General features: G+C 40.3%; 2 protein-coding genes across 2 annotated transcripts in view; both read right to left on the bottom strand.

The window, feature by feature from the left end:
• The window catches only part of SAMTOR (S-adenosylmethionine sensor upstream of mTORC1), a 234,281-nt gene that overhangs the window by 65,197 nt on the left and 143,997 nt on the right, over positions 1 to 25,087 (bottom strand). The window lies entirely within an intron of this gene.
• The window catches only part of LOC150001866 (uncharacterized), a 74,422-nt gene continuing 62,043 nt past the window's right edge, over positions 12,709 to 25,087 (bottom strand). Inside the window, exon 3 of the mRNA XM_090287756.1 lies at positions 12,709 to 13,061. Within this exon, the coding sequence (XP_090143882.1) occupies positions 12,709 to 13,061 (353 nt within the window). The remainder of the gene's footprint in view (positions 13,062 to 25,087) is intronic.

Genomic DNA, 25,087 nt, shown 5'->3' on the forward strand with positions numbered 1-25,087 from the left:
TTCTCTCTTTATCTTTAGCCTTTGGCATTTTAATGATGATGTGTGTTGCTTTGGTCTTCTTTGGGTCTACCTTGTTAGGGACTCAGTGCTTCCTGGGCTTGCATATCTATTTCCTTCGCCAAATTAGGGAAGTTTTCCTTCATTATTTTTTCACATAACTTTTCAATTTTTTATCTTTCTTGTCCTTCATCTTCTCCTTCTGGTACCCCTATGATTCAGATGTTGGCACATTTAAAGTCCCAGAGGTTCCTAAGCCTCTCCTTGTTTTTTTCAATTCTTCTTTCCTCTTTCTATAGTGGTTGACTGTCTATTTCTTCCTTATGTTCCAAATCATTGATTTGAACCCTGGTTTCCATCCCTTTACCACTGGTTTCATGTGGATTTTCCTTCATTTGACTTATAGCTTGCATTTCTTTCTTGTCGTACTTAAATACTGTCTGTCAAGTCTGTGAGCATCATTATCACCAGTGTTTTGAACAGTGTATCTGTTAGGTTGGCTACCTCCTCTTCGCTCAGTTCTCCCACTGATCTGCTCCCTCCTTTGGGCCTTACTTCTTTGTCTCAACTTGACAGCCTTCTGTGTTTGCCTCTGTTTCTTAGGTAGCGCTGTCACACTTGTTACATTGTAAGGGGCAGAGCCTTAGGTATTTGTCAGTGCAGGTGCAACCTGTTTCACCACGTTGTGGTGCTGTTGTGGGGGAGGGATCCTAGAGGGAACAATGCCACTTGCTCAGCATTTGCCCCTTTTCCACTAAACAAACGGACTCTGCTGAGGAATGGGCAGTTTCTTCTGCCACCCCAAACCTCACTGATTTTCACAGTAAGAAGTAATGTGGCTTTATTTCCCCCCTGGTGCTGGAATCGTGAGCTGCCCAGTCTGGTCTGGGACTCGGATAATTCTTCAGGTTTCCTTCCTGACTTCTATAATGTGTGACTATGCTTTCCAGTGGCCAGCCCCAGGCACTGCGCCACCACCACCAGTGCTGCTGCCATCGCCGATGCCCGTGTCAGTGCTGCCACTGCCACACCACATTCTCTCCACACCGGCTCCACCCCTCCTGCCTGTCTGGATGAGCATTTCTTCTTTATTTCTTTGTTGGACTTCCCTCATTTTGATTTTCTGAAACTTCTGATTGTTTTTTATAGTTTTTAGATAGATGTTATCCCTTCTTAGTTGTGAAGGGAGATGTAGCATGTCTACCTACACCTCCAACTTGGCCAGAAGTCCATTAATTTTTTTTTTAAATAATTCACAATTTTATGGTAGGGAATAATTTCTTTAAGGATAGGAATCTAGTATTTGGTGAGAATATATTTTATGTATAATGAAAATCTTTAAAAAGTTAATAAAGCTTTATGTGTCTTCTTAAAAATAACTTAATAAACATAATCTTTTCTTGACAATAAAGATATTCATAATGACCATTAATGATTTTTATAGATATATAAGGAGGGCTCTTCTTCTACAATAAATACACTTATGTTTCTGGAATTATTTGTTGCTTTTTTCTAAAAGAATTGGTAATTTCTCTCAGTGACATTTTGCTATTATGTATCTGAACCTTTTAAAGTCTTCTTATTCAAGGTTTCCAATTTGCTATACTTTGAAAAATTCTCCCTTCTCTTTTATTTCTCATTTTCATTTTCATTTTTAAGGCCCCAGTTTCAGGCAATTACTTGAAATGATCTCATCTTTATTCAAGGTTGTTGAACATGTCAGCTGAAACTGGACATACCAGCTTATATTAACTATGGTAAGAAGCCAAATAGTAGACATGCTAGATTACCAATGTTTGGGGTGGATATCAAGTCTCCTCCGCTCCTTTTTAAAAACCATTTTATAGTGTATTACTAACATCATAGTTTTTATTTTTTTCCTCAAGTCTATAATCTGTTGTGTTTATGGCTCCATCCTACTCTAAATACTTGGGCCAACATCAATTTACAATGATACTCAGACCTGAAAATATATTCTAGAATAAAAAGAGGAAAAAAACAAAACAAAGGAAACAGGGTACTATTAATCTCAATTAAGTCATCTCTATGTTCTAAAGTCAGAGTTAACTTAATCACAAGACTGGCACTATTGGGGATTTTGGTTAAAATGAATTCTACAGTCCCTTCTAACAGAGAAAATTCATTCACTCACTGATCTACTGGGTTCCTTTATATGCAAGGTTACTCTGTTAGCCCCAGAACTACAGCAGAGAATCATACAATTCCAACATCTGTCATCATGGAACCTCACACATTAGTAAAATGGTTTGGAAAACTATAATGGTTACGAAGAGTACAATTTCCCTTGGGCCAGTTACTAAGTGAACAACTTAATGCTTTTAGAATTCTCTAACCCTTTCTTAAGTTCTCAATTTCTATTAAGGCATAAGAAACCTTGGCCTTTAGTCACAGTTCTCTTGAGATTTTATGACAGAATTGACTAATTTACTTAAAATACTATGAATTCTGTCAAATATACAGACTTTCAAAATTGTTTCTACCTTTGTGAATATGTATTTAATCTAGAATTAATCCAAAACAGTGCAGGGAGAAATAGGCTTTCCTTCTTAAATGGTTCTTAAAAGAGATAAACACAGCCTTGAGGTTCAGAGATTGAGTGAGGTAGACAATGTCATTCTAAAATACTTGCTCACATTTATACATAAAAAATTCCGTGCTGTAACCTGTATTATTGCTGGCTTATATAAAGGAAACAATATTTATTTTAAGTCTAAAAACCACTGCTTTGGAAAAGTGATGTGGGAAAGAATCCAGATGGCTAAGGTATTTCAACAACTTATGTATTTCAAAGGCGGCTTCCACTTGAGGTTCACTTTTCACCTCTGGTCAAATTCTTAAGGCCACACTCTTAATTTTAAAACATTTTACAGAAGTAAAGCAATTAACCCCAAACTTTCTATATTAGATTATTTAACTGTTTCCATGTGTTTCTTCCATCTATTCAAATATTATTTAGTACTTGTAATGTGTTAGGTATTCCATAGATGTTGGTAATACAGTGATATAGCAAACTTATTGCCCTTAAAATTTACACAGCAGAAATATAATTTAGGTAATTGTTATTATAAATAAAATACCTTGTAAATTACTTAGACATGTCTTCTCATAGTAGAGCTGAACTAAGGGATGAAGGGAAACAACAAAAAAATCATACATAATACATGAATAGAAAACTGAAGTGTCTATACACATCTCTGTATACTGTTACGTGACATAATGAACTGACTTATCAGTATAATACAACTATACTTAATATTAACGTCATTAAATTTGGTGGAAGAAAACATTTAAGAATTGTGTGCAACACTGTGACTAATCTACACAAGTCAGCTCTGACTTTGGAAGATCCACAGGTAAATAGTCTCCCTGGACCAACTAAAGCATGGAGGATGGGAGAGAGCTAATGAAAGAATGGAGTGGGCTGAAACCCAAGAATAAGGCTATTTACTGATTATAGAGATTCCACTCCTATTTTATTTCCTTAAACAACAGCTTTCCCATAAGCTTCAGGGTAAAAGGTTTAGAAAAGCAAGAGACTCTATTTTTCACTATAGGTCTCAAACTATAGATTCTGTCCAGGCTTGAGTACTAAATCTTAGTAAATTTTATATTTCCTTTCTTTGTCTTCCTTAATTAACAGCGGGCTTCAAATTTACCCATACTTTTCTGACTTCTCTTTTCCCTTCTTAACCATACTTTCAAACAATGTCACAACTATACTTTCTAAGAAAAAAAAAAAAAAAGAATAAAAAAGGAGATTGTAAGCAGAGTAAGGAAACTTATAAATAATAGACGAAGGTATGTCAAAATTGAGGTTCATGCATGTCCTTTACACTATTGGCAATTACACCATTTATTGCACTATCCATAATTTCATGAATAACTGGAAAATTAAAATAATGCCAGTGATAAGAAGCTTAGTTATCAGTCTTAGTGCAGTTGAGACAAAGATAAAATTCATTAAAGCTCCATAAAATAGTGAATTTTCAACATCTTAATTTCATACTCACTAGACATATCATTGACCAGCTAAAATTAAGTTGTGTGTTCAATTGTATACTTATTAAAGAACATGTATAACACACTGAACCTATATTGTCAATAACTGTTTAAAACACAAAACTAAGAATTATACTTTCTAAGAGAATGAGAATAAAAGACATAACTCTCCAACTTTCATATTAATCTATTTGACTCTTCAAAACATTTTTCAGGAATTCTTTATGTATGACAAGAGGTTATAGTGTCTATAGGTCCAATGACACTTGGTACACTGAGAATCTAAGTGTAATTAATGTTTCACATCCTTTTCCTTGCTACTGTAATATGATTTGTATGTATAAAACTTAAAAAATAATATCCCTAGATAGCTAATTCATAAAACATGACACAATGATTCTGAAAAGCACAAGTTTTCCCCTACACTTAGAAACTGCATTAAAATTCAATTAAAATGCAAATAAGTCAACTAGTTTACTGAATATTGTTAATATTTAAAAGCAAAACATGGAAAACAATGGCTTTGCTCTAGGAACACCTTACACTTGCAAACTACTACATTTACTATTAACAACCAAGAGTAACAAATACAGAAATATAAAGTTGAAGAATTAAACCAGGACCTTTACTTACATTTATCTCCCTCAGTATTATGCTATTTCTTTAAATGTTATCCCCCCGCCCCATTTTCCATGATAGCTAGCACAGAGAGGTAGAAATATAGTAGCACTCAATAAATATTTTTTGAATGATGGGAAATATACCTGCCTACATGTTCTGGTTGCTGGGGCTACTTGATACTTCATCCTACTGGTCACTAGTTTTTCTGCCTTTCAATTATAGACTTTCAGACTGAATGTCTGTTTTCAATTCTAATAATCTCCACTTTTTTTCTTTGCTTGATCTTCTAAGCCATAAAAAAAATTACCCAATTTTTAATGCATGAAATAATCTGATAGGTCATGATGTTCATTTACTTATACCACATTTGTCTATTCTTTAAATCTATCTTACTCTTCTTATTGTACATTTATAACTGAGCTATGGTTATGAGTTTTGCATTTTATAGGTGGAGTCACCATATAGTTTATAGTACAAACTGGGACACTACTGAAAATAAAAAGAAGTACCATCAACAAGCATCAAGTAGCATTATAGAACACAAAGCTGGGTATATGGTCACCCTATGTAGAAGCAGTGTGGCAAAATAAAAATTAGTACAAATTGATGGTTAAGTATTCTGGCAGAGGGAGACTCTACCTTCACAGAATTTGCAATGTGGTCTAAGAGAAAAGACAAACAAACCATAAACTTAATAAGGAAAATATAACGTTTTAGAGCACAGGTCCTCAAACTTTTTGACCACAGAATCCCTTTGTCCTCTGGAAAAGTACTGAAGATTCCAAAGAATTTTAGTTTATATGGTTATATCTATTGATATATGTTGTATTAGACTTTATAACTGAGAATTTTTAAAGAAATGTATTCATAATCAGTGGTAATATAAAATCAACATAAGCTAAAATAAGGTTTTGATAATTAACTATTTTCTAAAAACAAAAATTTAGTGAGAAGAGTAGCACTGTTTTACATATGTTTTGCAAACATTTGATGTCTGGCTAAATAGCAAATAGCTGGATAATAATACCATCATGCTTTAGTATGCAGCTTAATTTTTGTGTAATCCTCATTTCAAAGCATGGCATATTAAAAAAATTATGGAAGACTTTCGATTAGTAAAATTTATAATTTTTAAAGTATATTTTATTGATTATGCTGTTACACTTGTCCCAAGTTCTTTTCCCTTTGCTCCCCTCCACCCATTTACCAAACTACCCTCCAGCAATCCCACTCCCCTTAGTTCATGTCCATGGGTTGTACATATTGAGTTCTTTGGCTTAACCCTTTACTACATTATTCTTAACTTCTCCTTATCTATTTTGTACCTACCAATTACGCTTCTTAATCCCTGCACCATATCCCCATTGTTTCTCCTTCCCTCTCCCAGCTGATAACCCTCCAAATGGTCCCCGAACTCATGATTCTATTCCTATTCTGGTTGTTTGCTTAGTTTGCTTTTGTTTTCATTTTTTTAGGGTCTGTTATTGATAGCTGTGTTTGTTGTCATTTTAATGTTCATAGTTTTGATCCTCTTTTTTCTTAAGATCCTTTTAACATTTCATATAATAATGCCTTGGTGATGATGAACTCCTTTAGCTTTGCCTTGTTTGGGAAGCACTTTATCTGCCCTTCCATTCTAAATGAGAGCTTTGCTGGATAATCTTAGCTGAGGTTCCTTGCTTTTCAGCACTTTGAATACCTCTTGCCAGTCCCTTCTTGTCTGCAAAGTTTCTTTAGAAAGAAATCTGTTGACAGTCGTATAGGCACTGCTTTGTAGGTAAACTCTCTGCTTTTCTCTTGCTGCTCTTATGATTCTCTCTTTATATTTTACATTTGGCATTTTAATTATGCTGTGTCTTGGTATCGTCCTCTTTGGGTCTAGCTTGTTTGGGACTCTGTGCTTCCTGGACTTGTATGTCTATTTCCTTCAACAAATTAGGGAAATTTTCCTTTATTATTTTTTCACATAATTTTTCAATTTCTTGTCCTTCCTTTTCTCCTTCTAGCACCCCTATGATTCAGATGTTGGCACATTTAAAATTGTCCCAGAGGTTCCTAAGCCTCTCCTTGTTTTTTTCAATTCTTGTTTCTTCCTTCTCTACTGTTAACTGTTTGTTTCTTCCTTATGTTCCAAGTCATTAACTTGAACCTTGGTTCCCTTCCCTTCACTATTGGTTTCATATAGATTTTCCTTCATTTCACTTAGCATAGCCTTCACTCCCCTTACGCATTTGCCATACTTAAGCATATCTGTCAAGCCTGTGAGCATCTTTATTGTCTATTTTGAACTCTGTGTCTGTTAGGTTGGCTACATCCTTGTTGCTTAGTTGTACCACTGGAACCTTGATCTGTTCCCTCTTTTGAGCCGTACGTCTCTGTCTTCTGAACTTGACAGGCTCCTTTGTTTGCCTCTGTTTCTTAGGTAGAGGTGTCGCACCTGTTATGTTGTAAGGGGTGGAGCCTTAGGTATTCGTCAGTACAGGTGATAAGTTTCACCACCTTGTGGTACTGTATGTGGGGGAGGAGTCTGAGAGGGAATAATGTCACTTGCTCGGCACTTGCCCCTTTTCCAGGCACTTCTCCCACTTCCGTATGGGACTGTCACCCTTAGCTGTTGCCCAGGCTGTCATTCCCAGAGTGGGTGGGTCTGCAGATGTTCTAGGACCATGGGGGCCCTCTAAACAAATAGACTCTGCTGAGAGACCTTCAGTTTTTTCCTCTGTCCCCATCCCCACTGGTTTTCACAATCAGAAGCAATGAGGCTTTATTTTGCCTGGCACTGGTTTGGTGCTGGGATTGCTCCCCAGGTGTGCATCCCTATTTTTTTTTTTTTTACATGTGAAACTGTGCTTTCCACCTGCTGGCTACAGTCGCTCTTACTGCCACTGCCACACTGTGTCCTCTTAGCCCTGGCTCTGCCCCTCCTACCTGTTTGGATGAGTATTTCTTCTTTATATCTTTGTTTGTTGGACTTCCATGTAGCTCAATTTTCTAAATCTACTGGTTGTCTTCAGTTTTGAGGTAGTTGTATTCCTCCTTAGCTCCGGAGGGAGACACAGAGTGTCTACCTACACCTCCATCTTGGCCAGAAGTTCTAGAATTTATAATATTTATTGCTTCATCAATGACAACCATAAGTTAATCTAGCCTTCTTCCTTTTTAGTTTTCATTGTGAGTGCATGGTGAAGAATACAATATAGGCTGGTGCCACTGCCTGTGCTAAGGTGTCCGCAAATTTATCCACATTGCTTCTGAATCAACAGTATGAATGGCAACCCAGTATTTAAAAAGAAAAAATAAGGGGCAAGTAATATCTTAGTTTTAACCTGGAAATAGTTTGAATTTGCAGACTTCTACCAAAGGGTCTCAGAGACTTCTAGAGATCCACAGACCACACACTTTTGAGATCTGCTGTTAGAGGATATCTGCTGTGCTTGAGATCTACTGTGTTAGATAGCCTTGCTGATGATATCAAGTCTAGGAACAAAGGAAGTTTTCCAAGAAAGTTGAATGTTTGACTATATGTAAGGATTAACAGGAAATTATCCCAATGAAAGGGATGAATGATGGGTTGTGAGAGAATGCTCTTAACAGAAAGAAAACACCAAGCAGAAGTTGGAATACTACATGAAAAAAAGGAAAATAAGTATTATTGAGTAATATAGTTGAAAAGAAATATACTGAGAAATAAGGGAGGGAAAGGCCAATCATAAAAGGTTTTTCCATGTTTCATTAAGGAGTTTGGGTTTATCTGAAGGGCAAAGGGAAATCACTGAAAGGTTTTAAGTAAAACAGTTGACATTAGGTTTGTGTTTCAGAAAATATTCTGAGGTTGAACTGTGGAGAATGGATTAGAGTAAGACTGAATAATAGAAGACTACTGTGATAGCTCTGGATATGTGAGAATAGAAAGAAATGTACAGACTTAAGTGATACTAATAAGTTAGAACTGACAGTAGGACTTGGTGATTAACTAGAAGTGAACAGTGAGAAAAGGGAAGTGTGAGGACAGGAGAGTGTCAGGCTCCCTCAGCGCGGATGCCTGGGGGTGGTCTGTTTAGAGATAATAATTAGATTTGCATGCGCAGTGCAATTGCAGTTATATAAGCATTGATGTCATATGTTGGCTAGTAACCAGCTTTGTCTATGCATAGTACATACACAGGAGTGCTGTCGGAGAGTTCGGCGAATGCACGGAGCGAGTGAGCAAGTGCGAATACTATAGTACCTGCAATAAAGGAATGTCGGAAACTCCTTCCCTTCCTCGTCTATTTTTCCAGTTGCCAAAATCAAGACTGAACCTGCCCTGGTTCCCCAGACCCAACAACTGGTGTAGTTGATGGTAGGATTCTCAGCAACCCGGTATGGAGCTCGCGCCTGTGGGAGATATGGAAGGGTGGCCCACTACCAGTGCATGGCACTTGGTGGTGGGTGTCCTCGTGGCTTGGGATCCTCCACAGGACTGGCCTAAGGTCAGAAGCTCCCAAAACCTGAGAGAAAGCCCTGAGGGAGATGGGAGAAAGCCTAGAAAAGCACAGCACAAGGGTGGCAGTGGCTGCTATGGGTTGGGTTTTCCTTGCAGCCCTGCAAGCCAGAGCCGGGACTAGGACCAAGATGTACACAGAGACGGTGCTTCCAAAGTAAGCTACGTTCCGGAAGTTCCGGAAGAGAAGCGAAACTTTGGAGGCTCAAATTCACACGCTTGAAGATATTGCTTGAACGACAGTTCGGTGATCCCCCTTGCCAATCGCGGTGGTTGATTCAGAGGAGGAGGAGGTGGAGGTGAAGGAGGGGCTGATTCCTGTGTGCACCAACCCCACAATGGTGCAGAAAATGAAGTCACAGCAGCCTGTGGCACTGGGAGGGAGAGGACCCTGTCCAGATGGTGGAGCACACTACGTACTGCCCCTATACCTAGGCCAAGCTCGTCAATTTGGGAAAGCAGTTTCACCAATAAGGAGAACCGCTGGCAGCATGGCTTCTCTGCTTGTGGGATGAAGGTGTGTAGATAGTATAATATGCACAGACAATGAGATGGAGAAACTGGCATCTATCACGACGCATCCCTCCCTGTGCCAGTGGCTGCAGAATTGCCACCGGCAAGGGCCAGGCCAGGGATCCCATTCTTTTTTAGACTGGGTGATGGCCACGGTACGGACAGTTTGGGCCAATGCAGGAGACATGCTGGACACTATAAGTAGCTGGCAGTCTTACCCGGACCTGGTACAGATCTCATGGGAGTTGGGTCTGTGCCAGGCCACGTTCAACATGAACACTCACGGCCTGGATGATGAGTTGTTCACTGTGGAGATGAGGGATACTGTGTTGCAGCACATCCATCAACCTCCTTTGGACCACTCAAAGCTCTTTAGTCCCCCTATATTGGGTGCCACATTAATGAAGTCACCACCATCACCATGCAAGCCTGGGAGAGGCAGAGTCAGTGCACCTGTAAGGGGGTTCGAGCTGTGTTGCAGGCTTCCCCACCCCCTTTGGGAGAAAGGCAAGCTTGTCCAGGTGACCCGTGTACAGATGTGGGCAGATCTAGGAGCCAGAGTTGACAGCGACTAGATTGACAGGCAGCTGAATGCCTATCTCTTAGAACTGTGGAAGTAGCTGTGGGCCAATCACCATTCCAGTGACTTAAGAAGAAAAAGTGAAGCAGTCCGATACTGTCTCCGGGGAGGCTTACACCATATGTCTTGAAGACCACTTGGCAGTGCCAGCCACCTCCTGAGAGGAAAGAGATATCCTTTGAAGTTCAAATAGGGGGGAGGCTAAGGGACTTGTCCGCTGGGGACAAATGGGGACCAGAGGCTGTATCTGGAATTGGCGATCCACAAATGTCCAGAGAGTCCTTGTCCTAGTAGATATGGGAGCGGAATGCACCATCCTGTATGGGAACCCTGAGAATATCCCAGGGCCTGAGGTCCATATAGATGGTTATAGGGGGCGCAGCCTGCAAGTGAAGGCTGTGCAACTTTCACTAGGTATTGGGCGCCTGCCTCCCTTTGAGTATACTTGTCATGTGTCTCCCATACCTGAGTGCATTTTGGGAATAGATATACTCCAAGGGAAGTGGATCAAGACCCACTGTAGGAGTTTCCCTTGCCTGTGTTGAGTTGTAAAAACAGTAGTAAGGGGGCATACTGAGCACCCCTCAGTGAAGCTGCCGACCCTGAGGAGGGTGACAGCAACCAAGCAGTACTGATTGCCCAGAGGGAATGAGGAAGTCAGTCACTACAAGGGAGCTGGAGAAGGTGGGAATCATCAGAGCAGCCCAAAGCTCCTTTAACTCCCCTCTACGGCCAGTGTGCGAGCCAGATGGCACATGGAAATGACTTTAGATAATTGGGAGCTGAATAAGGTTATTCCCCCAATACATGCAGCAGTCCCCTCACTGATGGACCTGATGGACTGATTAACCAATGAATTGGGAACTTATCATTTTGTAGCTGACTTGGCTAATGCTTTTTTCTCCATTAATATTGTTCCAGAAAGCCAAGAACAATTTCCCTTTATCTGGGAAGGCTGACGATGGGCTTTTACTGTGCTTCCACAAAGGTATTTGCATAGTCCAACCATGTGTCATGGGCTTGTGGCAGAGGTCCTGGTGAAATGGTCACAGCCTGCTAAAGTGCGCCTCTTTCACTATATTGATGGCATTTCATTAACCAGTTCTTGCAGAACCAGAGAAAGCGATACCACAAGTGCTGTTGCACCTGAAGAAATATGGTTGGGCAATCAATGAAGCCAAGCTATAAGGGCCTGGATTATCTGTCAAATTCTTGGGGGTTGTCTGCTCAGGTAAGAAAAAAGTTATCCCTGATGCAGTGATAGATAAAACTAAGGTGTACCCTGCCCCACCACAGTGAAGCAACTCCAAGCATTTCTAGGTTTGCTTGGGTACTCGAGAGTGTTTGTACCACATCTAGCTCAGGCAATTCATCCCCTCTATGCACTAGTAAGGAAAGGGGCAAAGTGGGACTGGACCCCAACTGCAGAACAAGTGTTCCAGGGGGCAAAACACATTATTAGGTGCACTCAAGCTTTGCATACTGTAGAGCCGAATAGGCCCTGTGAACTGGATGTGCATGTGACAGGAGGGCTGTGGATGGAGCGTCTGGCAGCATTCTGAATGGCTGTGGCAACCCTTAGGGTTTTGGTCCCAGTTGTGGAAAGGAACTGAAGTCTGGTATTTCTTAATTGAGAAGCAATTGGTGGCAGTGCATACTGCTCTGATAGCCACTGAGGCTATAACTGGAACTGCCCCTGTAATGGTGAAGACGACTTATCCCATTGCGGGATAGGTTCAAGACTGGATGGATAAGCCACAAAATGGGACAGCTCAGACTCCCACACTTGCCAAGTTGGGGGGCTTATCTGCAGCAGAAGAGCGGAGCACTCTCTCCACTAGCCCTTTGCAGGCTGAATTGGAGGAGGTATTAGGCCCTGTCACCTATGTAGCTGAAAGGGCTACTGCTCCTGTCAGAGTGGAAGAAATAAAACCAGTCCTTTCCCTGAAGGGAAGGCACCCGTCCCTGCAGATGCTTGGTACACGGATGGGTCTAGCAGAGACTAACCTGCTGCGTGGACTGCTGTGGCAATCCAGTCAGAGACAGACACTGTCTGGTTTGACACTGGAGTTGGCCAGAGTAGCAAATAGGCAGAACTGAGAGCCGTGTGGCTCGTGGTTGCAAATGAGGCACCAACTTTGACTGTTTGTACAGATAGTTGGGCAGTGTATTGAGGCCTTACTCTGTGGATCTCCACATGCATGCTAATAAATAGATGGTTATGCACAGGTCTTTGTGGGGACAGGCTTTGTGGCAAGACCTATGGAACCTAGGTCACCAGAAACATGTCACTGTTTACCATGTAACTTGGCATGCACCCCTAGCTTCCCCCGGAAATGATGAGGCTGATACTGTAGCCAAAGTACGGTGGCTGGAGATAGTGCCTAGTGGCCCATCAGGGAGGGAAGTTGCCCAAAGTTTGCACTGACACTTTTTGCATGCTGGGCAAAAGACTATGTGACCAACTTTGAAATCATGGGGATTGCCTGTCACCTTAGTAGAGGTGCAGGAAGCTTGTGGTACTTATATTGTCTGTTTCCAAGAGCGTTCCCAAGAGCATCCCCAGAGACCTGCAGGAACTTCTGGACAGGTGGTACGAGGATGAGTGCCACTGACTCAGTGGCAGATCGATGTGATTGGACCCTTGCCCAGCTCTGAAGGGTGTAAGTATGCAAACACATGCGTGGACACGGCCACCGGACTGCTGGCTGCAAACCCAGCACACCACCCAAATCCGAACGCAGTACTTGCTGCACTTGAATGCTTGTGTGCTGCTTATGGGCGGCTCCTGATAATTGAAAGTGATCAAGGAACGCATTTCACTGGGACCCAGGTGCAACGATAGGCCTGTGATATGCAGACAGACTGGAAATTTCATGTGGCCTATCACCCCTAGGCTGCGGGAATGACAGAATAGTATAACAGCTTGTTGAAGCAATGCCTATGGGTCACGGCTGCCACTCCCACTTTGAGGGACTGGACAAAACACCTGTGGATTATTCTCTGGACTCTGAATTATAAGAGCCAGAGGGGAGGGCCAGCTCCAATGGAAGCGCTGCTCCACCAGACTGCTGCTCCTATCCATCTGCAAGTGCAGACCAAAGACATCCTTCTGAAGCCCAGGCATAGCAAGACAAGGGGAGATCTTGTTGACTGTTGACTGCACTGGGGGCCCTGGAGCAAGGCCAGATGGCTACTTGGACCTGGCCTTGGGAGATAAAGGCTCTCCACATGCACTGGCTGGCACTTGATGCTCCCTGGGGACCGGGAGTACAGAAAGACTTGCAGATAGTGCTGTGGGTAATTGGACAATGGCCTCCAGTGTTGCAAGTAACTTATCCAGGGCCAGCTGGCTGTGAGACACTCCTCTGTGGTTCCTTTGTAATTTCTCTGTGGCCTCCTCCTACTGCAAGCAGATGCAGAGTCCCCAGTTGAAGCGCTGAATGAGCGGTATTCACGCCCCTGGGAGGCCCCCTTTGCTTGCCACTGTATTGTCAACAGATCAGAAACTTGCCTGTATATTGCATGAAGGCAGGAACTTTCCAATGTTGGTTCCAGTAACTGCTTTGTCTTTTCGCCCTTAGGGTGGAAACTAATAACCTAGTGGAATGGGTACATACTTATGCTGCAGTAGCCAACAAATCAGCCTGTTGGATTTGCACTGAGATTCCTTCCCTGGCGCATATCTCCTGCCTCCACAGTGAACTGGACTTGGTTGTCAGATCAATGGAACTGCGCACACTCCTCGCAGAATGTGACTTGGGCTGACACTCATGCTGGGGCTGAGGAGCGTTATAACCAGTCCCAACAACAGTTGGATATACTGTGTGGGATGGGTTAGGATGGCTTATGGCTGAAGCTGTGGAGTTGGCTGTACCAGTTCCCCTCTGTACTTAGAATTCTATGGGGAAAGCCTAGTAGGCTGGATTCCTGTAGCTTTGTGTCTAAACCACACCACTGAGCATTAATGGAAACAAAGGGATAATGCATGGGCTGCAGTGCCCACTGGGGCACTTTGGATATGTGGCTCACACAGGTGGCCTTACTTGCCTGGAAATTGAACTGGCCACTGTATGTGGGCTCGCCTTACCTGCCTGCCTGAGTTCGTTCAGAAGACTCTTGTAACTTGGCCAACCAACTGGGAAGCATTTAAGGCACTGCTCCACGTGAAATGCACCTCCTAGTGGTATTACCCATTAGCCATTTTTCCCCTCAAGTGGCATACATAGTAACGGAAGCCAAGGTGATGGCACTGGTATTACACACTGCTCGAGCACTGAATGTAATGCACGATGCCTTGAATCTACTGAATGGGAAAGTGTGCCAGTTACAGAAAGAAGCTTTGCAAAACTGCACGGCTCTAGATATGCTTACTGCCTCCCAGGGTGGAGTACCTGCCCTGGTAACAGCTGAATGTTGTATGTATATCCCTGATGTTCACCACAATGTTAGCCAAGCCTTGCAGGCTTTGGCCTCTGAAGCGCACACCACTGAACACCTGACCGGCGATCCATTGCAAGAATGGCAGGCATCCCTGACCTTCAATGGAGGTTGGCCCTTGTTATAATAGGGAGCATTGCTTCTTTCTTACTTGCTTGTTGTTGTAGCCTTTATTGCTGTTGTGGTTTATGGGTGAGGTTCCCTCACCAAGGGAACCTCGTGGAAGATGATAAGGTGAAGAAGTCCTAAGTGGTGGAGTGTGAGGACAATAGTGTGTCAGGCTCCCTCACCCCGGATGCCCGAGCATGGGCCACTTAGAAATAATAATCACATTAGAAGATGCAGTGCACTTGCAGTTATATAAGCATTGATGTCAAATTTGGCTAGCGGCCAGTTTTGTCTATGCATAGTATATAAGGGGTGGAATCCCCATGGGAGAGTAGTTGGCGTGTTAGGAGAATGCACACAGTGAGCGAGCAAGTGCAAATGCTGTAGTACCTGCAATAAAGGAATGCCAGAAATCCCTTCACTACCTCGACTATTTTTCCGGTTTCCTTAATCAAGACCAAACCTGCCCTGGTTCCCTAGACTCAACAGGAAGGAACCAAGAATAATTCTTCAAATTGTTGGCTTCAGTGTAAACACACCGTTAATGAAACACAGAATACTGTAAGAGGAACAGAGTTATGTGTTTCAGAGAGTAGGAAAGAGGCGAGTATTAGCTCACTCATTACACAATGTTATTTTATAGGCACAAATGCAAATAGAGATGTCTAGTAGGCAACTAGATATATGAAGATCAGTTCACAGGTCTGAAATAAAAAAATATGGATTTGAATCATCAGTATTTATGTGGTTACCAAAGCTATGGGAATAAATTAAGTTGCAAGGGGAAGCTATGCTGAGTGTGAAGAGTTAAGATCCCAGGACCAGCATTTAAGAGACAGGCACAGTAAGGGTATGTACAGCTACTAAAACAGTACAAGCAAGAGATCCAAGATGGTGGAGGAGTAAGTGGAAGCTACATTAAACTCCTCCCAGGACCAGTCTGGACTTACAACTTAATTGTGGAGAAATCATCTGGAATAAACAACTGAACACTAGCTGGAGAGAAGTTCTATAACCACGGAGAGAAAGAAAAGGTCACTTCATCACTACGTGACCAGTAAAAAGTGCAGAGACGTGAAAGGGCTGACTGGGCTCCCACGAGGGGCAGCTAAAGGGACTGAGAAACAACTAAGCAGCCAGGAATTCCTCATGAGAAGGGCAGGGTCTAAGCCCCCAGCTGGGCTTCCCAGCCTACAGCAACAGAGCAGAAAGTAAAACAGTATCAAGCTGTGAAAAGCGAAAACCACAGGGTTCCTTGCTAGCCTTAGAGAAACAGCTGGAGAAAAGCAGCCCTTAAGCGGACCACGTACAAAAATATTTTGGCACCCACTTACACTTGGCTCAAGCAGAGGGAGGGCAGAGAAGACTAGAGAGGCTTGGGAAAAATTTGGGGCGGTGGCTTTCAGGGGAGAACTGGTGGAGCAGCCTACCAGGTCACAGTGCTGACTCATTTCCCATACTGAAGGCAGACCATTCCCCTCCAAGTGATGTCAGCCCGAGTGGAAGCAAAAGCCCCGCCTATAGGAATTAAGCTGCCACATCCTCAGACCTTAAGCCTGACAGCGGATCACAGATTGAATAGATTAACAACTAAAGGAGACAGACAAAGGCAGTAGATCTCTGGTAGTCTCCAACAGGCTGCCTAGGGCCAGACTAGTACACGATCTGACGCCACCAGGGGCAGATCCAGGAAGTGCAGATCTATCTAAGAAGCAACAACAAACAAGAAGAGTCACAAAAATGGGGAGACAGAAAAACAACCCCCCATCAAAAGGAAAGAAAGAATCCCCAGAAAGAATGCTAAATGAAATAGAGGAAAGCAAACTATCAGACATGGAATTCAAAAGATGAACTATAGGGAAGCTCAATGAGATCAGCGAGCTCAAAGAAAACTACAAAGCACTCCAGGTAAACTACAAGGGACTTACTGAGAATTACACCAGCATAAAAAAGGACATAGAAGCTATCAATAAGAGTCAGGAGGAGATGAAGAATACAATTTATGAATTGAAGAACACAGCAGAAGGAATTAAGAGCAGGCTAGAGAAAGCAGAAGATTGCATCAGTGAGCTGGAGGACAATATAGAAAAAAATCCCTAGACAGTGCGACAAAATGAAAAAATACTGAAAAAGAATGAAGAGGTTCTAAGACAGATGAAGGACAACATGAACCGTAATAATATCCGTATCATAGGAATTCCAGAAGGAGAAGAAGAGGAGCAAGGGATAGAAAACCTGTTTGAAAAACTAGTAACATAAAACGTCTCTGACTTCATGAGAGAAAGAGTCATGCAAGTCCAGGAAGCAGAGAGTGTCCCAACAGGCCCACTTCAAGACACATCATAATTAAAATGGCAACATTCAAAAACAAGACGAGAATCCTAAAAGTAGCAAGAGAGAAAAAGCTAATAACATGCAAGGGAGCTCCAATAAGGCTAGCTTTAGATTTCTCAGCAGAAACATTACAAGCCAGAAGTGAATGGCAAAAAATATTTCAAGCAATGAAAATCAAAGGCCTACAACCATGACTACTGTACCCATAAAGGCTCTCTTTCAAAATGGAAGGGGAAATAAGGAGTTTCCAAGACAAAAGAAGGCTAAATGAATACATCTCCACCAAATCAGCATTGCAAAAGATGCCAGAGTACACTTTAAAAAGATGAAGAAACAGAGAGAGACAGAGAAGAACACACTACAAAGGGGGAAAATGACAATGAATAAGTACCTATTGATAATAACATTAATGTAACTGGATAAATGCATCAATCAAAAGACACAAGGTAGTTGAATGGATTAGAAAGCATGAACCACATATATGCTGTCTACAAGAGACCCACCTTAGAACAAACGATCTGCACAGACTGAAAGTGAAGGGAGGGAAAAAAATATTTCAAGCAAATGGACATGAAAAAAAAAGCTGGGGTAGCAATACTTATATCAGAAAAAACAGATTTCACAGCAAAGGCATAAAAAGAGGCAAAGAAGGACATTTCATAATACTCAAGGGAAAAATCCATCAGTAAGATATAACCCTTGTAAACATATATGCACCCAACACAGGAGCACCCAAATATGTAAGGAAAATTTTGAAAGACTTCAGGAATGATATAGATAGCAACTCACTCATAGTAGGGGACTTTAACACCCGATTGTCGACAATGGACGGATCTTCCAAGCAAGAAACACCAAAGATATTGAGGCATTGACAACACTCTAAATCAAATGAACTTAGTTGATATATATAAAACTTTTCACCCTAAAGAAGCAAAATATACATTTTTTTCAGGGCACACAGAACATTTTCAAAGATAGACCACATGGTAGGACACAAACCAAATCTCAACAAATTAAAGAAAACTGAAATTATATCAAGCATTTTTTCAGGTCACAATGACTTAAAACTGAAAATCAACCTCAAGGAAAAAACACAAACATTCAAACTCATGGAGAATGAATAACATGCTATTAAATAATGAATGGGTCAATGATGACATCAAGAAAGATATCAAAAAGTTTCTGGAAACAAATGATAATGAACACACAACAACCTAAAACCTTTGGAATACAGGGAAAGCAGTCCTAAGAGGAAAGTTCACAGCAATACAGGCCTACCTAAAAAGGATAGAAGAATCTCTAATAAAAAATCTAACCAAGCTACAAGAACTAGAGGAACAACAACAAACAAAGCATAGAGCAAGTAAAAGGAAGAAAATCATCAAGATCAGAGCAGAATTAAATGACATAGAGATAAACAAACAATTCAAAAGATCAACAAAAGTAGGAGCTGGTTCTTTGAAAAGATAAACAAAATCGACAAGCATTTAACCAGGCTCATCAAGAAAAAAATAGAGGGGACCCAAATAAAGAAAATCAGAAATGAAAAAGGAGAAATCACAACTGATTCCACAGAAATACAAAGAATTGTAAGAAATTATTATGAACAACTGTATCACAAGAAATGTGACAACCTAGATAAAATGGACAAATTTCTGAAAACATAATCTTCCAAAACTGAATCAAGAGGAAACAGAAAGCCTTAACAGACTAATAACAAGTGAAATTGAAGCAGTAATCAAAACTCCCGTCACACTAAATTCCTGGGCCAGATTGCTTCACAGGTGAATTTTACAAAACATTTAGGAAAGAAATAACTCCTATCCTTCTCAGACTATTCCAAAAAATCCAGGAAGAGGGAAGACTCCAAAACTCGTTCTATCAAGCCAGTATTACCCTAATTCTAAAACCAGGTCAAAACACAACAGGACAATATCGCTAATGAACATAGATGCTAAAATGCTCAACAAAATATTGGTAAACCAGATCCAGCAACACATTAGAAAGATCATACTGCACGACCAAGTGGGATTGATCCCAGGTATGCGAGGATGGTTTAATATTAGCAAATCAATAAATGTAATACATTGCATAAACAAAATGAACAACAAAAATCATATTGATAGATGCAGAAAAAGCATTTGATAAAGTACAACACCCATTTATGATGAAAACACTCAGCAAAATGGGAATCGAGGGAGCATACTTCAACATAATAAAGGCCATATATGACAAACCTCAAGCCAACATCATATTCAATGGGCAAAAACTGAGAGCATTCCCCCTGAGGTCAGGAACAAGACAAGGATGTCCACTATCTCCACTCCTATTCAACATAGTCTTGCAAATTCTAGCCACAGAAATCAGACAAGAAAGAGAAATAAAGGGCATCCAAATCGGAAAAGAGAAAGTAAAACTTTCATTACTTGTAGATGACATGATAGTGTACATAGAAAACCCTTTAGACACCACTAAAAAACTACTCGATCTAATATGTGAATTTGGCAAAATAGCAGGGTATAAAGTCAATATTCAGAAATCAAAGGCATTTATTTACAACAACAATAAATGATCAGAGATAGAAACTAGGAGATAAATCCCATTTGCCATAGAAACAAGAAAAATAAAGTATCTAGGAATAAACTTAACCGAGGAGGTAAAAGAACCATACTCAGAAAACTGCATAATACTGAAGAAAGAAATTAAGGAAGATACAAATAAATGGAAGCATATACCACGTTCATGGATAGGAAGAGTCAACATCATTACAATGTTCATACTACCCAAAGCAATTCATAGATTCAGCGCAATCCCTATTAAAATACCAACGACATATTTCACAGAGCTATAACAAATACTTCAAAAATTTAAATGGAACCAAAAAAAAAGAAAAAGAAACAAAAGAAGACCCAGAATAGCCACAGCAATCTTGAGGAGAAGAACAAAGGAGGAGGAATCACAGTACCTGAGATCAAACTATACTACAAGGTCATGGCAATGAAAACAGTCTGGTACTGGCATAATAAAAGACATACAAATCAATAGGACAGAATAGAGAAGCCCAGAAATAAACCCAGGTCTATATGGTCAACTAATATTTGACAAAGGGGTAAGGAACACAAAATGGAGTGAAAAGAACCTCTTCAACAAATGGTGTTGGGAGAACTGGACAGGGACATGCAAAAAATTAACCTAGACCACCAACTTACACCATACGCTGGAAAAACTCAAGATGGATCGAAGACTTAAATGTAAGCTGTGACACCATAAAAGTCCTGGATGAAAACATAGGCTGGAAAATTTCAGGTATCCCATGTAGCAACATTTTCACTGATATATCTTCTAAGGCAATGGAATTAAAGGAAATAATAAACAAATGGGACTACAGCAAACTAAAGAGTTTCTGCTCAGCAAAAGAAAACACCAGCAAGATGAAAAGGGAACCTACCATATGGAAAAACATTATTTGCCAATGATACCTCAGACAAGGGATTGATCTCCAAAATATGTAAAGAACTTATACGACTGAACACCAAGAAGACAGACAGCCCAATTTAAAAATGGGCAAAGGACCTGAACAAACACTTCTCCAAAGAGGACATACAGAGGGTCCATAGACATCGGAAAGAATGATTAACATCATTAACCATCAGAGAGATGCAAATAAAAACCATAATGAGATACCACCTCATAACTGTCAAAACGGCAATCATCAACAAACAACATGCGCTGGCAAGCACGCGAAGAAAAGAGAACCCTGGTGCACTGCTGGTGGGAATGCAGACTGGTGCAGCCACTATGGAAAACAGTATTGAATTTCCTCAAAAAACTAATAATGGAACTGCCTTTTGAACCAACAATTCTACTGCTAGGATTAATACCGAAGAATCCTAAAACCCCAATTCAAAAGAACCTATGCACCCCTATGTTCATAGCAGCACCATTTACAATAGCCATGTGCTGGAAACAACCTAAGTGCTCATCTGTAGATGAGTGGAGTACACAATGGAGTACTACGTAGTTGAAAGAAAGAAGGAACTTCTACCATTTGCAACCACATGGATGGAACTAGAGAACTATGCTTAGTGAAATAAGCCAGGCAATAAAAGAAAAATACCTTATGCTATCACCTATTACAGGAGACTAATGAACAACACAAACAAATAAGCAAAATTAAACCAGAGGTATGTAAACAGGCAGTAGACTAACAGTGACAAATGGGGAGGGGGGAGGGAGACAAGGGGGTAAGAAGGGGAAGGGTCTAGTCAAAGAACATATATAAATGACTCATGGACATGGAAAACTGGATGGGGACTGACCGTGGGAGAAGGGGTGGGCAGGGTGGGGAGAAGCAATAGGGAAAAAAGTGGGACAACTGTAATAGAAAAACATGAAAACAAAAATTTTTAGTTGGGGGGGGAAAAAAAAAAGAATGGAAATGTAATTTTAGTGAATGTTAGAATGACAAGGATTTTCCTTCACACTGTATATTTTTCTCCCTACCTGATCCCTCCAGAATTTGGCATTTAAAGAAATAAGCAATGACATAAGGTTCTATGCATAAAAATAATAAGACCAATTGTTAATAGAGTTTTGTTAGTTAAGACTTTGACTGGAATGTCATGCCTAAAGGAGGCATGCTTGGGCTCTGGTTGTTACCAAAAGCCCTGAGGAACTGGGATTGACTTTTGAAGGTAATAAAGGTGCACAGGAAAAAAAAGGCCTGGTACTTTGGTTGGTTGTGTGGTCCATGGCAATCTCTCCATGGAAGGAACGAAGGTTGCTTTCCTGAAAGATGGCTAGAAGGAATCTTAAAGCACAATGGAAAACCTGAAGGATTTGGAAAAGACAGGTGTCTACAGGCAAGGCTGAGTGGCAGGTATGTGGCTCAGCTCCTGTGCCCTGAATGGCAGACTGAAAGTCACCCTAAAGGTACCTTAATGTAAGTTCCAGCAAAGCAGACTTAAAGATCATATATGATCATTTGCTACTCTTGTAGTTTTATGCAAATGAACAGGATAAATTAAAAATGGACTTTATGCAGTCCCTTTTATGACAAGGAGGGTAATCTTAAGGAAAAAAATCGTGATTCAAGGTAAGCCACAATGCTCAGTCATAGAGTATAAAATAGTGCAGCTGTCTTTAAAGACTCTTTTCATGTACAGTTTGTTTTCATTTGAAAGTTAAACTAGGTCTGTGGCATCATCAAAGATGCTTAATTTACAGGCAAGAAGAAAGTCAAATGTCTGGCAACTGGATGTCTTTAAAATAAGACAGCCTTACAGATTTAGAGACTAGTTTGTGGGTTATGTTGCATAAATTAACATATGTTTTGTTTTCAAGTGATTGTCTGTACCTATATGCCTCACTTAGTCCTGTCTGCATGGCTGCCTCCTGAGACTCATTGTTGTGGCTGAACTAAGTGGCTGTAATACAACAAAGATGCCAGCCTGTAAAACCAAGCATGCCGTTTTCTGGGGACAGTCAACTGACTTGGAGTCTGCAAGATCGTTCCCCATGTGGGAAGGCCACCTTCCCCTCCATACCCCAGTTCTTACTAGGGATTTCTGGACCCAAGGATAGGTAGGACAACGACAAAGCCCAGCTTGAAGCAGCTAGAGGAGCATGAAACCTTTGTCCATTGTCCTTTATAAGATTATAAAGGGTCTTAAGTCTGAGAGGGGGATATTGTTTTTTTTTATTGTTATAAAAAATTAACTAATCATTTTTTTTTTAAAGAATAAATGGGAAAGGGTGATGCTGGAGAGCTTGTATGCACGACCCATGGACATGAACTGGGTGGCGGGAGGGGGATTGCTCAGGGAGAGCGGGTACTGGGCAGAGGGGAGCAAAGGGGAAAAATTGAAACTATTGTAACAATATAATCAATAAAATATACTTAAAAAAAAGTACAAGCAAATGGACTGATAAAAGGGCATGATAAAAGCACATGAATTAAGATGAAGACCAACTTATTTTTAAAATATAACAATGCAGTGATAAAAGCATGAAAAAAATTTTTGTTAATAATTACTAGATCACCATTAACACTCAAAATAGATAATAGCCCATGCCTCTACCATCCCCATAAAACGAGTAACATTCACAGATATTTGTTTCAGGAAGTGTTTTAGACTTTAGGTTATTCTTTAGAATCATTTGTTAGTTAAAAGAAAATACTGGAGACTTCATTTCCTAAATTATCTTTCCATAATTATGCATGTAAGTCTAATTAGCTTTATATTTTTAATAGATCCAATTCTAGTTACTATAGTAATAAACTTGTTTTAAACAGTAAATCTTTAATAGTTGAGAATACAGTACACAAACAACATTAAGATCTAATAAATTGAGGTGAACAAAATAATTTCTGGAGTGTTTTAAACTTTACTAGGGACAAGGAAGCACATTTAGTTTAAGGAACTCTCAGAAAGAATTTCTTTTGGTAGAAAATATTTTATAGCCATAATTTTCCTTTGTCATATTATAGAAGTCCAGGTCACAGTATTCTTTTCATGACCATCTGCCAATGGAGCCATTACCCAAAAGATATTTTGAACCTACATAATCATTACAACTTTCATTCTCAACATCTAGTACTTTGGATCATTATCTGAAAATTCAGAGTCGTGGAGATTTTATACATCGTTCTTCCATTTTTTAATAATTAGAGGAATGAAAATGCAATACAGTAGTCCCTCACGGTCTCACTGTATCGTGGGATTTTGTAAAATATTATATTTATTTATTGTGGATTTTTTGCTATATCGTGCAATTTTGCGGTACTGTATATGTATGTTGTTAAAGTTATGTAGGTTTAAGAGTGTAGAATAAATGTAAGGTTCCTACTTTGCAGGGGGGTCTGGAACATAATACCCGTGATAAGTGAGGAATATTGTATTATTTTCTAATAAAGATAAGGAGACTCAGGAATGTTAGTTATTTCCCCAGGGTTATTCTCTGACCAAGTGTTAAAACTGGAAAAGAATCCATCTTTCCAGCTTTTTATAAAGGAGTAAAGATAAACATAGATTATTTGCATTCACCTATAATTTATTTTTTAAACCAAAAAATACCTGTGGAGGAAAACTTCACATTTTGAAATTGGTAATATGTAGTTTCTGTAGAAATAGCTTTAAAAAAAAAAACCAAATATACACAGCTTTAAATGAGACTTAATATCTTGATATTATTAAATATCCAGATGTGATATTTATGATCATTTCATCCTAACATTTCAGTAAAATAAATAATTTTACCTTCATGTTCAAATTTATATTTGTATATATACTTTGATTATAATATACAATGCATTTCAAACTAAAAGCAAAATACTGCTATATATACTGAATTATGTACAAAATACATTTAACTTCCTCCTTTACCACTGTAACATCTTTTACTTACTAGGATAACATTCAATATTACAAAACTGAACCGTCAAAACTGGCACTAATATGTCTAATTAGGAAAATCCAATATAGTGGTGGCATAGGTGCATGTATACAGGTAGCATTTACTCCTGTGAGAAACTTTGAGTGCTGAATGAATAGCTTCTCACAACAAACAAGAGAAAGATAGCAAATAAAGAAGGCTGGGAACCTGAGGGTGCCCCCCCCAAAGGTGTGGGAATTCTCCAGGTCTAAGGAGCCCATGAGCAACATTGTTTATGTTCCCCTCCACTTTAATAGTGCAGGCATGGGTTCTCTGAGGGAGCTTTGGTCTATCTGCAAGATCTCTGTAGTGCTTTCACAGCCATACTGCCCGGAAACTTTTGCCTCAAAACAAAAGGAGCAAACAGGAACAATAGGGTGTCACCACATTCACCTGACTTCTCAGTTCAAGGTCCTGTAGACTAGTGCCCCAGGTGCCATAAGTGTTTGCTGGGCTCCAAGCCTCTTCCCCCAACTACCAGACACATAGCACCTACACAAAGGTCTACAAAGGACTACAGGAATCCCCTGTATAACATGGTACTTTTATAACACGGT

The sequence above is a fragment of the Furipterus horrens genome, unplaced genomic scaffold, assembly GCF_987537825.1.
Source record: "Furipterus horrens unplaced genomic scaffold, mFurHor1.1.pri manual_scaffold_9, whole genome shotgun sequence".
Classification (NCBI taxonomy): domain Eukaryota; kingdom Metazoa; phylum Chordata; class Mammalia; order Chiroptera; family Furipteridae; genus Furipterus; species Furipterus horrens.